This window comes from Myotis davidii, unplaced genomic scaffold (genome assembly GCF_000327345.1).
Source record: "Myotis davidii unplaced genomic scaffold, ASM32734v1 scaffold698, whole genome shotgun sequence".
NCBI lineage: Eukaryota > Metazoa > Chordata > Mammalia > Chiroptera > Vespertilionidae > Myotis > Myotis davidii.
This window is the reverse complement of record NW_006290032.1, coordinates 2,122,969-2,135,636: the sequence shown is the minus strand read 5'-3', so window position 1 is coordinate 2,135,636 and position 12,668 is coordinate 2,122,969. Positions and strand designations below refer to the sequence as shown.

General features: G+C 46.0%; 1 protein-coding gene across 1 annotated transcript; it reads right to left on the bottom strand.

The window, feature by feature from the left end:
* Positions 1-546: 546 nt before the first annotated feature.
* On the bottom strand, positions 547-10,591 carry METTL14 (methyltransferase like 14). The gene is made up of 11 exons (XM_015563375.1): positions 10,436-10,591; positions 8,509-8,642; positions 7,802-7,889; positions 6,624-6,704; positions 6,248-6,335; positions 5,397-5,487; positions 4,183-4,324; positions 3,192-3,284; positions 2,329-2,445; positions 883-1,093; positions 547-643 (listed from the first exon to the last, which is right to left on the bottom strand). Exons 1-11 carry the CDS (start codon positions 10,589-10,591, stop codon positions 600-602), a joined length of 1,245 nt encoding a protein of 414 aa, XP_015418861.1. The 3' UTR covers positions 547-599.
* Positions 10,592-12,668: the final 2,077 nt, after the last annotated feature.

Here is a 12,668-nt window from a genome sequence, read left to right as displayed (position 1 = left end):
CTCATGGGGAAGCGCCTGAGCGAGGCTACAAGGACTGAGTGCCCTGCGGGCGTCGCGCCTTGGGGCTGGGTTCCCAGGGGCGGTCTCATAGCTGACGCATGTCTGGGAAGAGACTGGGAATCTGCTGAGTGCTGTGGGCCAGGATCCCTCAGCACAGGGCAGGGGATCTCCACGAATTAGGCTCACAGACCCTGCCCATCGCCCTCACCCTCATTCTCAGGCATTGGATCCATCACAAAACACAAGAACGCAAGGCATGTGACCAGGATCACATCCCAGAAGGTAGCAGCCATTCCATACACTCCTTTGTTCACCGTGTAAATACATCATTCGTATCGAAGTGCATACAGATTTGAGGAGAAGAGCAGGGAGACTGTGCCCTTTCCGGGCAGGAGGCCTGGTCTCATCTGCGACTGAGCCCGAGTTTCCCTAAGAGGCGAGCTGTTTTCTAGTTGTTTTAAAATAGCGAATGCACACTGTAGTGATTAGTACGGATTTGAAAAGAGGCCACCACCACACACGTAAGGAACAAGCCAGGCGTTTCAGCCTCTACGAAAGCCCGACCCGGATCGCACAAATGCATGGTGTTTCCTGCAGGACTACCCAGCATTCACGCGTCTTCGTTCCGCCGTCACCGAAGGCCCTGTGTGCGGGGAGAAGGGAGCGCAGACAGCTCTGCCTCCCGGAATCTACAATTCAATGACGTAAGGACGTGAGGAAACAGAAAACAGAAGGGGCCAGAGTGGCCGCGGAGGGGAGTGGACTGGCTGCGGCTGGGGGATCCGGGTGAGCCTGGCAGGCCTCACTGCACCCAGCCCGGCAGAAGCTCGGACACCTGCACCCCACATGGCCGAGTTCTCTCTTCTCATCCTGAGGTCCTACCTGGCCGAATCGTACTGTCTCTTCCAAACAGGTGAAGGCGCCTCCGGCCCAGACAGAAGTGCTCGATGATGTGGAAAATCTCCACGGGCTTCTCTATGTTCCCGATCTCGGGCTCCTCCGTGATGATCAGGTCGATGTCGACGTTGGCGTGGATGAAGTCCCCGTCTGTGCTGCGCTTCACGGTCCCTTTGATCCCCATGAGGCAGTGCTCCTGGGCAGCAAGGAGAGACCGTCACGTCCTCCCCGTCACGCTGCTCAGCCTCCAACACCCCCGGCCCAGGTCCTGACCAATCCTCCATCCTCCGGATCATTAGGACACGGTGCTCTGGGGGACACAGAAGAAGACCTGGGCTCCCGGGTGTGGGGAGATGGCCAGGGAGGCGAGACCAGAGGACTGGACTTGGAGCCACCACATTCTAGATCAGAGCCAACGACCATGGAGTCTTTCCCTCTAAAACTTAACCATAACCTGTTTCAACAGGTATGGAAACATGAAACTTGACCTTTGAACTATAAGATGATGTTATGCTGGGCTTACTATGATCCAAGATCAAACAAACTATACACAAGATATAAGCCTTTTAATATGGAGAAGAGGCTTTAAGCCTGGACAGACTCCAAATACTTGACACAGGAAATGTGCAAACCAAACCTTTTTCCCTGCTGTCTGTCTTAGACCCTCGCTCTTTCACCTGATGGCAGGGTGTGGATGGAACAGACAGCCTCCCACTTGATTCCACGAACCAACATGGAGGGGTGGCTTGGGTTCCCTTGAAAGAATGTTCCAGTCCAAGGAAACGATTAAAGAAGAAACCCTCCCACCAACGGCTCCGCTGAGGGTACTGCTGGAGGGCAAGCTGACTAAAGACGCTGCAGCCAGAGAAGAGAAGGAAGCCTGCCATTTGCAGCAGCATGGACGGGCCCGGAGGGCATGAAACTAAGTGAAATGACTCAGAGAAAGATAAATGCCAGGATGTTATTTAGATGTGGAACCTAAATAACCAAAACAAAACAGAAACAGATGCAGACACAGAACCACCTGGAGGTTGCCAGAGGGACAGGGTGGGGGACTGACGAAATAGGGGGAGGGGCTGGGAGCACACACTTCCAGCTGTGAAGTCAGACCGTCACAGGAAGTGACGAACACCACGGAGGCTGCAGTCACTAATACTCGAGCAGCCGCACTTGTGACCACTGTGCAACAATGTAAATCTCGAGCCACCATTTCTACACCTGAATTAATACGATATTGTAAGCAGCTATGCTGCAATCAAACACTAACTTGGTGTCTTCCTATAAATGCTCAGTGCCATTTGCACAAGTCTGAGAAAAGGACCTTTCCACTAAAATTAAGTAAACAATATGCAGTCATTTGGAAAATAATGAAAATTTAAAAAAAATGATCGAGAACATAAAGATAAAGATGACTAGATCGTAGAGCAATACCTTTGTTCTCTGGAAGACAGCCTTTGGATCTAAAGTCTTCGTCTTCCCAGGGTTGTTTTTATTGGTTTTAATCCAACAAATATCTTCACATCTTCTGTAGCCCCACTTGCGTAAACACTAGAAATGGAAATTTTAAAAAGTCCTTAATTAAAAGCAATAAACAACACTTAAAATAACCAGCCAGCACTAAAAACTTCCTAGAGGCTTGAAATACCCAATGCCCAGGTGTCACGGGAACTGCTTTAGTGAGATGTGGGAGAGTCCTGGTCTCTATTATACAGCCATTCGACAGGATACCCCACTCAAACAGAAGAAAGTTCTAAACACAATGAAATACAAGGTACTTATAAGCCGAGGTGCGAGAACCTCCTGTCATTCTCGTTCGTTCATTCAAACTACATGCCAGGCGCGGGGCTACTTCCCCATTCCATCTGACTTCCGTTTGGAATCAGGAGTTACGGAATTCAGAAAAGCACTTTTTCGCTACTCATGAGCAGCAAGTGACACCAGGCAGCTTGTTTTTGAGATGTGAGCTGGAGTTTTAAATCTCAAAGCCGCTCTCTTCCTGCAGTCGTTATAAACCCCATTTTTATTCACTTCTGGTCCTAGTCCAGCGGTCGCCAACCTTTCGGACCTCATGGACCACCTGTGGTCCAGGGACCACCGGTTGGTGACCGCTGTAGTCAAGTAAGGGTGGGTACTGCCTTTCATACATTCTGTCCTGAATATTTTTTCTTCTTAATATGTTATTGCCATTCAAGAAACAAAACACAAAATATCAATCTTGAAAAGCCTTAGGCAATGCATTGTATTACATTTTCTCTTGTGAACTTAAAGACATACTTTACAAAACGCCAGCTTACCACTCTCCCAAGGTCCAGCCCTTCCCCAGAGCCGCACCAGAGGAAAATAAATGACCGAGGGGCCGCAATCTCATCGATCTCTAACTTCATGATCTGAAAGAAACCGAAACAATGGGGACTGAAAGAATTGTTTCCCATTCGTCCCAGAGCAATCACGGTGTGTCAGGACTTCCACTAGAGGCTCTCGTTTTAATTAGGGGCATAAGGGGAACGTCCATCCGCAGCCTTCTCGTTCTCCGACTGTTTCTTCCTGTAGAAACCACACGTGCACGCGTACAACGGCACCGACGCGTGTGGAGAGGCCACAGGAAGCCATAGTTACAGGATTCCATAAGCTGCAGCTTGAGAACAACTCTTTAATATTTACAGAAAAACTGAGACAAAAACAGGTTAAGTTACCTCCAAGCTGGGGGCAAAATTCAAATGAAATCTACCATCTCAGTACCGAGTCTTATTACCTGACTCTCCAGCACAGCACTGCCTGTGCAGAGTGGCGCTTAGGAAACACCTGTTGTTTTTGTTCCTGATAACAAACACATAACTTTCGTAACTAATGGAAGTTATCAGTTTGCTTAATTTTATTTAGGAAAATATAACTACCACAATTATTTTATTCTGAAATTACTCATGCTTTTTTATCCATTACACTGTCAGCTCCTTAAAGGGTAGACACTATACTTGACACATATATTTATTCCTGATGTTTACATCTAACCAAATGCCAATGCAGAACGAGCTCCCGGTCGTTCGGGCCATTTCGCACCCTCCCAGCCTCACCCACAAGGACCCTGCGGCTGGGTCTCCGGTGAACCAGGTTCTCACCGCCCGCACAACTGCTGCCTCGAAAGGCTGGCACACTTGTCAATGCCCCTCAGGCCTGCGGCCACAACATCTACACGTCTGCACGTGTGCCCCACGCAAAGAGGAGTGACATTCACGGCCTTTATGCATCTGGAACAAACTGCTCCCCACAGGCGGCGTTTCACCGTACATCGTCCCAAGTCCAGCACTTCTCGTTGGCAGTGATGCCGGTCTCTCTGTAATACTCTTCCAGAGGGGGTTCCAGAAGAATCACATCAAACTTGGGGGTGAGCTCTCTGATGTCAAAGGCTTCGATATCCGCCTGTAAGTACCTACGTGAGGAAAGCACAGTGAGGAGAGGCTTCGAGCACTTGCAGGCGGTGGGGAGAGGTTTCCCGTTTTCTAGACGCCATTCCCACAGCCGTGGCGAGGGAACCACTGCGGGCTCGCCTCTCGCCAGTGCGCACCGTGCAGCGCCCTCCCCAGGACATGCACGTAAGCACACCACAAAGCAGTCCATTCCCACGCAGCCCCCTTGTTTCACACTGAAAATCCACGCTCAGCTGTAAGACTCAACCCCTTTCCATCACCACCTGAGTATCCTAGGGAAGGTCACACTGCTCTTCTCTAATTGTTTAGTTAGTCTGGAAAAACTATTTCTCTGTAAATTTTAAATTCCTCCCTCTAAAGAAGTTTCTAAATTTTCTTTTTAAAATATTAATAGTCTTTTCTGGCCACTTAGTATAATTTATCATTAGCCTTTACTGAAAAGTTATTTCCACAGAGTATGAAAGTATTTTGCATATAAAATATTTTAAATGTAAAGTCTTTTTAAATAGGATGAATACTAAAGTCTGCTAGCATTTTCCCCAATACTCAGACTTCTTTGTAGCTGTTCTAATTAATAGACTCATGTCAGCAAACTAATAAATGTACAAAATGTTCAAAGTAAACTAAGTGTGAAACAAACAGTCTCCAATTTCAAAGGCCTTATACACATTTTTAAGGAAAGCATTAGTCTGTTTAGCAAAGATTAAAATGAATTACCATATCCCAAAAATGTCCACAGTAGCCCTGGATGCTATTAATTTTCTTTCTTTTCCCCATCAATAAATAACTTTTTGAGAAGAAAATCTATTTTAAAACATTTTAAGTAAACTCAAGAATAAATGTGAATGATTTTCAAAAAAAAAAAACTTAAGCAAATTATCTGAAAAACTGAAAACAAATGAAATGAGAACCTACTGTGCACTCAGCACTGAGCAGCAAACGAATATATCTGACCATAAAGAAGGAATCGTAATGACGTTAGCTCATGTGGTGCTGAGCGATTCCCACGGAAAGGCGCCAGAGGGAAAGTCTGGCCCCGGAAGCTGAGCAGGACAAGGGGCGGGAACTGCTTACATGGGCGGCGTGTTCGACTTCGCTATCAGCTCGTCCTTCAGGCGGATGAGCTCCCGCAGCTTGGGGTACTCTTCAAACCTGTCCGCCAGACCTGAGGGCGGCAAGCACATGTCACCGCTCGCAGCCAATGCAGAGAGCAGAGGTGATGAGCCCTCCCAGGGAAACAGCACACATTTCCCATCTAACGATCCTCCCTCCATCATAATAATAAAAGGGTAATATGCTAATTAGACCGGGAGACCTTTCAGATGTCCTTCCGGACAAAGATGGGGCCCGAGGGAAGCCAGCAAGGGTCCCGGGTCCCTGTGGGTGGCCGGAAGGAAGCAGCCCGGATCCCAGGTGCCTGCTGGTGGCCAGAGGAGGGAAGCAGCCCGGGTCCTGGGTGCTGGAGGGAAGCCGGTGCCAGCAGCCGGGGAAGGAAGGCCTACTCTTGCACGAATTTTCGTGCATCGGGCCTCTAGTAGGCAGATAAACACCCAGATGTCCAAAGCCAAGTTCAAGTCAACGACCATTTAATGTCTCCCACTTATTAAGCTAAATAATCTGCTGGTAACATCAAGTTTAATCATTCTCTTCTTGAGAAAGGGAGCAACAACTGCCTTTCTCTCATGTTTTCCCCCCTTTTGGAAAAAAAAAATATCTCCTAAAGAATCTAGTAAAAATGAGTATTCTTTCATTTTTTATAATTAGATAAAAGAAGAGACAAAATAGTAGAGATGAAAGGCTGATGATGATCTTTAATGGGCTACGCCTTGTAAACAAATCCCAGGACAAATCCAGTGAGAATTAGTCCCTAATGAGAAATAATCCACAAGTTCAATAAATCACACAGTCCAACGAGTCTGACATACCTACATCCCTGATGAAATTCTGAGGTCTGTGTCCAGTGTCTACAAAATGCTGGCAGTAGTCGTTATGGGGATTTAAACTCTGTGTTCCCTAAGAAAAATCAAAATTAAATTAATAGCATGTACTCTGATATCCTAATTCTGAACTTTGTTTTTTTATTATGACGCCATATAAAATGTAAGTTGATTGACATTAAAACACCACAACTAAAATGATAGTGTTTTTCCTCCGTAGCTACAGAATAATTTTAAGTGACCTTTGTTATATAACAATGATTCCTTAACATCTAAAAAAACTGTGAAAACAAATAGGTATTTAAAACCCGTGCAGCACAGAGCTGAGACGTGAAGGGTCGTAGGTCCGGAATCACCGACTTACCTTGAGGAACGTGCTGGAGTCTTTGTAAATCTCTTCCTCGTACGGCAGGTTCTCCTCCTCCTGCTGCATCTCAGGCTCATCCTGGGAACGGAGGGGAGTGGACATTGAAGCAGAGAAGGAACGGTCCACATGTTGCTGTATCTTGACTAAGACTAGACAACACGTTCTATTTCCCGACTGATAATAAATTTCTCACATTATCGTTACAGTGGAACATTAAAATCATTAGGTATAACTAGTTCATTCTTTTTATAATAAAATAAAAATTTTCATCAATAAAGGTCTATTACTGCTGTTTTGTTAACCAAGTTGTCTAGAATTATTTAATCTCAAATATAATACTATAAATTTTAGAATTTAGCTTAAATCAAAAGAAATAACCACCAATGGGCCAATTTTATTTCTATTAAATTGAACCACATGAAGCTACCTTTACAGGTCAAAACTGTCCAAATATTGGGAACTGCATATCATTTGACCTGAAACAGTCACAAATATTTAAACTACATGCTAGCATATATCAAAATACAACTAAGACAGAATTAATAAGATTAGTACTTGTATCATTGAACTATGTAGAAATTGACTGAAACAATGCATGCTCTTCTCTATTAAGTATAGTTGGACAATTAATTTTAAGAAATGGAGATCGGTTTCTCATTATACTTCCTTTTCAACTAATATTGCAATTACAAATTACAAGTTGGATTTTTTCCTTTGGGCCTCTCAGAAACGGCTCTCCACTGCTGGCTAGCTCATGGATTTTCAAAATACTTTAATTCTATTGCCATATATTGTTAACACCGATGAACACAAATCACAAAAGAAAGTGTTGTAGCCTTTAGAAATCTGACCCAAATACCCAGTTTCTGATACACTTACTTCCCTCCTTCCTGTTCCTGAAGAACAGTACTGCCCAGTGCTTACCAGGCTGCATGCTAGGTGCTTCCTGTGCATCACCCAGTTTAATCCAAACACTCTTGTGTTAAAATGAGGAAAGTGATACGAAGTCTTCATTTACCTGATTATACATATGCTTACACATGTATTATACTTATGACAATGACTTCAGACACTTTCATATTCAGTTTTCGGTCAAGTTTGTTTTCCTCAATAAGAACCTATTATCGGAAGGACTTATTTTCCCTCGACCATTAAATTGCCGAGTCTCCACTTGCCTTATATTCTTCCATTTTGTCCTCGTCGGTCTCTCCTTCATCCTGAGACTTCCGTTTGGCATTTGGAGCAGAGGTATCGTAGGAAGCCCTGGAAAGTAAAACCGACGCATCACACACAGGTATGCACAGATGTATCAATGCATCTAGTAGCACGGAACAACTTAATAAAAACAGAATGAAGCACGTTTTTCCTGACTAAACAGTATCTATTCACCCAGTTTATAAATCACCTAAAAAGTCACAAAACTTGATTGGTAAGCACCCAACTGAGAAATAAGCTGTTACAGGGATATAAGGCAAGAAGGAACTTCTAAATTAGGTATCATTCTCATCTGTCTCTAGCAAAACTAATGCTCAAATTGAAAACTAGAAACTGAAAAATTCTGAAATGCTTTGTGAACTATGAAATGATTAACACTTCTAGGGTAAAGTCTATTTACTCCTATAGGAACTTAAAAATAATTATTTACTTATGGCATATAAGCTGACCCTTAGTGTAACATTCCACGTCCTACTATATGAGAAGTTACTGCAGCCAGAAAAGAAATAGTTTATCATTCACGAACAATACAAACCAATGGCTCTGAAATCTTTACTCTGGTGCTTTCAGAAGAGCACACGTCATACCTAGGACCATTTTATAAAACAATAACCCTTCCACAATGTTAAGCTGCCAGTAAAACAACAAAACCAACCGCTAGCCGGACCTGCAGGCCTCCCTGGTCTCGGCAATCTCCCTCTGCTCCTCCTTGCTGTTCAGCACGGCGCCAATGCTGTCTGCACTCTCGGCTCCCAGCTGAGCAAAACAAAAACCAGAAGAGAGATCACTCGGCAGTTTATCCTTTTAGTCAAATTGGAAATGAAGACACTTCCCTTTGCCAATCTTTTCCTTTAAAGTAAAACACGATTCCGTAATAGCTGCAACGGCCAGGAAAGCTCACACACAGCGCCCAGTGTGGTCGGCTCTGTGTCCGACACTTCGCGTCCACCCACGCACATGCGATACCTTACTCACCCATGCTCAGTCTAACACAGCGTACTGGCTTTTATTCAAGCCACGTCTTTATAGAATGATTATAGGCGCAATATTGAACTTTACCAATTCCTTAAAAACGGTAATGCAGTCTGGTTGGCAGTTGGGAAAACTTCGCAATACAACACACGTAAACAAACCGAAGACGGGCTACGTGGTGCGGGATCAGCTCACAGAAATCCAGGAGCCGGACCACGGAGCGCAGAATGCAACCCACAGGCCCTGAGGAACCAGCTGTTCTCATGCACAAGAGGGGCCTGAGGGAATGGGTATGAAACAGTCCCTTTAGCCAGGAAGTGGGGAAGGCGTACTAGCACATCAGCCACAGTCCTCAGCATTTACCTTAAATAGTCACCACTGTTTCGTCTACCCATGTCTCTCCAGGGATAATGCTTTTCCAAAGTAGCTGTTCCTGGAGTTTTAACTGCTCCATAATCTTCCCGACCCTATTCTCCTGACCCAGGAGACACAGCCACTCCCCCCCGAGCAAGCGGGAAAGCTTTCTACCCTTCTCATGGCCGCGCCCCTTTTCATACCCAGTGAGTCCGAGCTGCTTCCTCAGAGGGGTCCCCATGAACGCTGCATGTAGAGTAAGGAACCCCTCCCACGGTTCTCTTTTCCACCTCCTTTCCTCATTCAGACCATAGCACTTAACTGTAACTTTCAATTATCTTGTTTCACTTTTGTTTGCTCCCAAGGTATACTGTTTCACAACCTCTATCACAGCTTCTAAGTACTTTATTTGTATATTTCAATTGTTTTATCAGTTTATTTCTTCCCCACTGAACGGGAACCTCCCTGGCAGGAACACTGTCTGTCCCGTTTGTACCTGTATGTCCAGCAGCAGTATAATGTCTGACTCATAGCACAAGCTCCATAAATGTGAGGGAACCAGTACGATTTCCCACTAAGGCCTACGTTAGGAACCAGTACACTGCAGAGAAATGCTTTAAATCAAAATTCTGCTTGCACATGTAATTGCCTTCTCATGCTCCAACCTTTTAAAAATTGTGGGGTGACTGGGTCAAGTAAAAACATGTTCTGTTGTCTCGTCCATATAGAGAAAAGTGAGGAAAGGCGAAGTGAGGGCTAAAGTGGAATCTGTCATTGGTTACACTGGACACCCTCACTTAGGTGGGATGTGCCCCTCCCACTAGAAGACCAGGAGCATTTGGATCTAAAACTGCAGCTTGAAAACTCACCGGCTTTGTGGGTTTGAGCACTTAACTGAAATTCTTTGAGCTTCGTTTCTTCTCATCTGTAGGATGTGTATGTGTACCAGTGAAGATAATGTAGTAAAGAGCTCAGCTGAGCCTGACACATGGGAGGGACTTAGTAAATGGCAGCCATCAGGTTTTCCTGCATTCTGTACGTTCTTTGAGGGTAGGGGCTAGCTATTATTCATAGTTAAATGAATTATAATCTACATATACAAGAGCCTAGGTGAACGACTGAACAACAGGTTGCTATGACATGCACTGACCACCAGGGGGCAGAGCCTTAACACAGGAGCTGCCTCCAGGGGGTCAGCTGACTGACAGGTGCCAAAGGCAGGGCTCACAGCTGGTGAGCGCAGCTGCCAGGGCATGAGCCTCTCCCACCTCCATGGCAGCAGCTACTGAGCGGCAGTGGAAGGCGCAGCAGGGCCAGGATGAGCGGGAGCGGGAGCTGCGGCGCCTGGCTGCCTGTTGTTTCACTACTATCTCCCTTGGGGAATGTCGGCACTGGGGATCGGGCCAAGACCAGCAGTCTGACATCGCGAGGGGTCCGGACTGCAAGAGGGTGCAGGCCAGGCTGAGGGACCCAACCGGACCTCTAGTTGTTCTGTAACAGTGGTTCTCTACCTTCCTAATGCCGCGCCCCTTTCATACAGCTCCTCATGTTGTGACCCAACCATAAAATTATTTTCGAGGCTACTCATAACTGTAATGTTGCTACTGTTATGAGTTGTCATGTAAATATCTGAGATGCAGGATGTATTTTCATTGTTACAAATTGTACATAATTAAAGCATAGTGATTAATCACAAAAACAATATGTAATTATATATGTGTTTTCCAATGGTCTTAGGTGACCCCTGTGAAAGGGTCGTGACCCACAGGTTGAGAACCGCTGTTCTATAATGTATTGAGTCAAGCAGAGTTTGAATTCAAATTAAAGTGTAAGGACTTTACTTGACGGCAACAAGAAGCTACTGAAGATAACATGATACAGGAAGCTGGGACAAAGAGGGCTTAGAAAAAGAGACCTGACTTGTCTAAGATCGTAATGCCACAGGGACAGGGACTGACAGATCCCAAATCCCCACATTTGTGATACTATACGATCAATCTTCTCATCCGATCATGAGAGAGGTTTCAGATTTCCATCAACTAAAACCAAGACTTACTACTGAAAACAACACATTAAGATGCCTCATTAAAGCCTCCATCACCCCGACTGATCTGAACGGTAAAATGTAGAACACAGACTCTGAATCGAGCATTTCTGCACGCCTACTCTACTCATCAGCAAGTGTTAACTTACACACACGAAGCAGCGGAGACACGCTTTAGAGAAACAAACTGGGTTCCGTTTCCTGGCCCAGAGCGACTGACGACCTGGACATGGAACCAGCTCCGGTTTGGCCTCTTCAAGCTGAGGCCTGGGGCACCTTTCCATGGCGAATTCCTGGGAAGGCTCATGTTGTGACCCAACCATAAAATTATTTTCGTTGCTACTTCATCACTGTCATGCTGCTACTGTTATGAATCATCATGTAAATATCTGATATGCAGGATGGTCTTAGGCGACCCCTGTGAAAGGGTCGTTTGACCGCCAAAGGGGTCGCGACCCACAGGTTGAGAACCGCTGCGCTAGAGCCTCCTGTAAGTGAAGATAATACTCACTACTCACAGCACGGGTGTGCGGTGACACAGAATACAAATTCACACGTTCGCTGTGGGTGACCAGGAGGACACTGCACAGTGCACGGTGGGCTGCAATAGCAGGATCTAGAATGTACACCTGAAGCATAGTAATCCCTCCTTTGGAAAACTGCTGTTTGAACTACTCTTATTCTTAGACAGTCTCTTATTCTGTAGGTCACCTCTGCTATGTTTAGACAGTCCCTTATGCCGTAAAGTAACTGCTTTAGTTTGAATAGAAAAAGATGAACACTCAGCTGTCTGACCTTGCAAGCTAGCCGTCTGACGTAGCAGGCCAACGCGGATACTGATAGTAATTCCCATATTCTCATGCCAAGTATTGATTACAAACTGTAACAATAGCCTACACAGAGCTCTTTGTGAAATCTGCAGGCAAAGGGCTCAAAAAGGTATAAACAGAGAGAACTTCCTCTATGTGTTTGCTCAGAGATTTGGGAAACACCGCCCTCTGGGCCCGCGGGAATGAAGACTCCTAATTGGCTCATGAAGGCGACGCGCATCCATCTCGCTGATTTTACGGTACAACGCACTCAGGCTACTTGCAACGCAGCCTTTAGACATGACCCTTCCCCCCACCCCCCCAAATTCTCTACACCCATTTCACAAGGAAGCCACATCTCAAGGCTCAGGTGCTGACCACGAGGAAAGGCAACACACAGAGGAGCACGCACACGATGGAGAGGCAGGTAGGGGACAAGGCCCTTCCGGGGAGCAGGATACACTCCAAGACCAGGGCTTGGGGGGGAGGAGAAGGGGGCACCGCGTGAGGTCGCCGACAACCAGACGTGGCGTCCGGTGTAGCATCGCGACCGCGACCGCGACCGCGACCCGCGACCCGGAATGGGAACGCCACCGCGGGGGCGGAGAACCAGAGGGGAGGCTTGGCCACGGATCGGGGCTGCGGGGT

Coding starts and splice junctions, on each gene's coding strand:
- METTL14 (XM_015563375.1), bottom strand. CDS start 10,591: ATGTCAGACTGCTGGTCTTGGCCCGATCCCCAGTGCCGACATTCCCCA. Junction 4,325..5,396: donor AAGTCGAACACGCCGCCCAT/GTAAGCAGTTCC, acceptor TTCCTCACGTAG/GTACTTACAGGCGGATATCG. Junction 2,446..3,191: donor GGCTGGACCTTGGGAGAGTG/GTAAGCTGGCGT, acceptor TTCCATTTCTAG/TGTTTACGCAAGTGGGGCTA.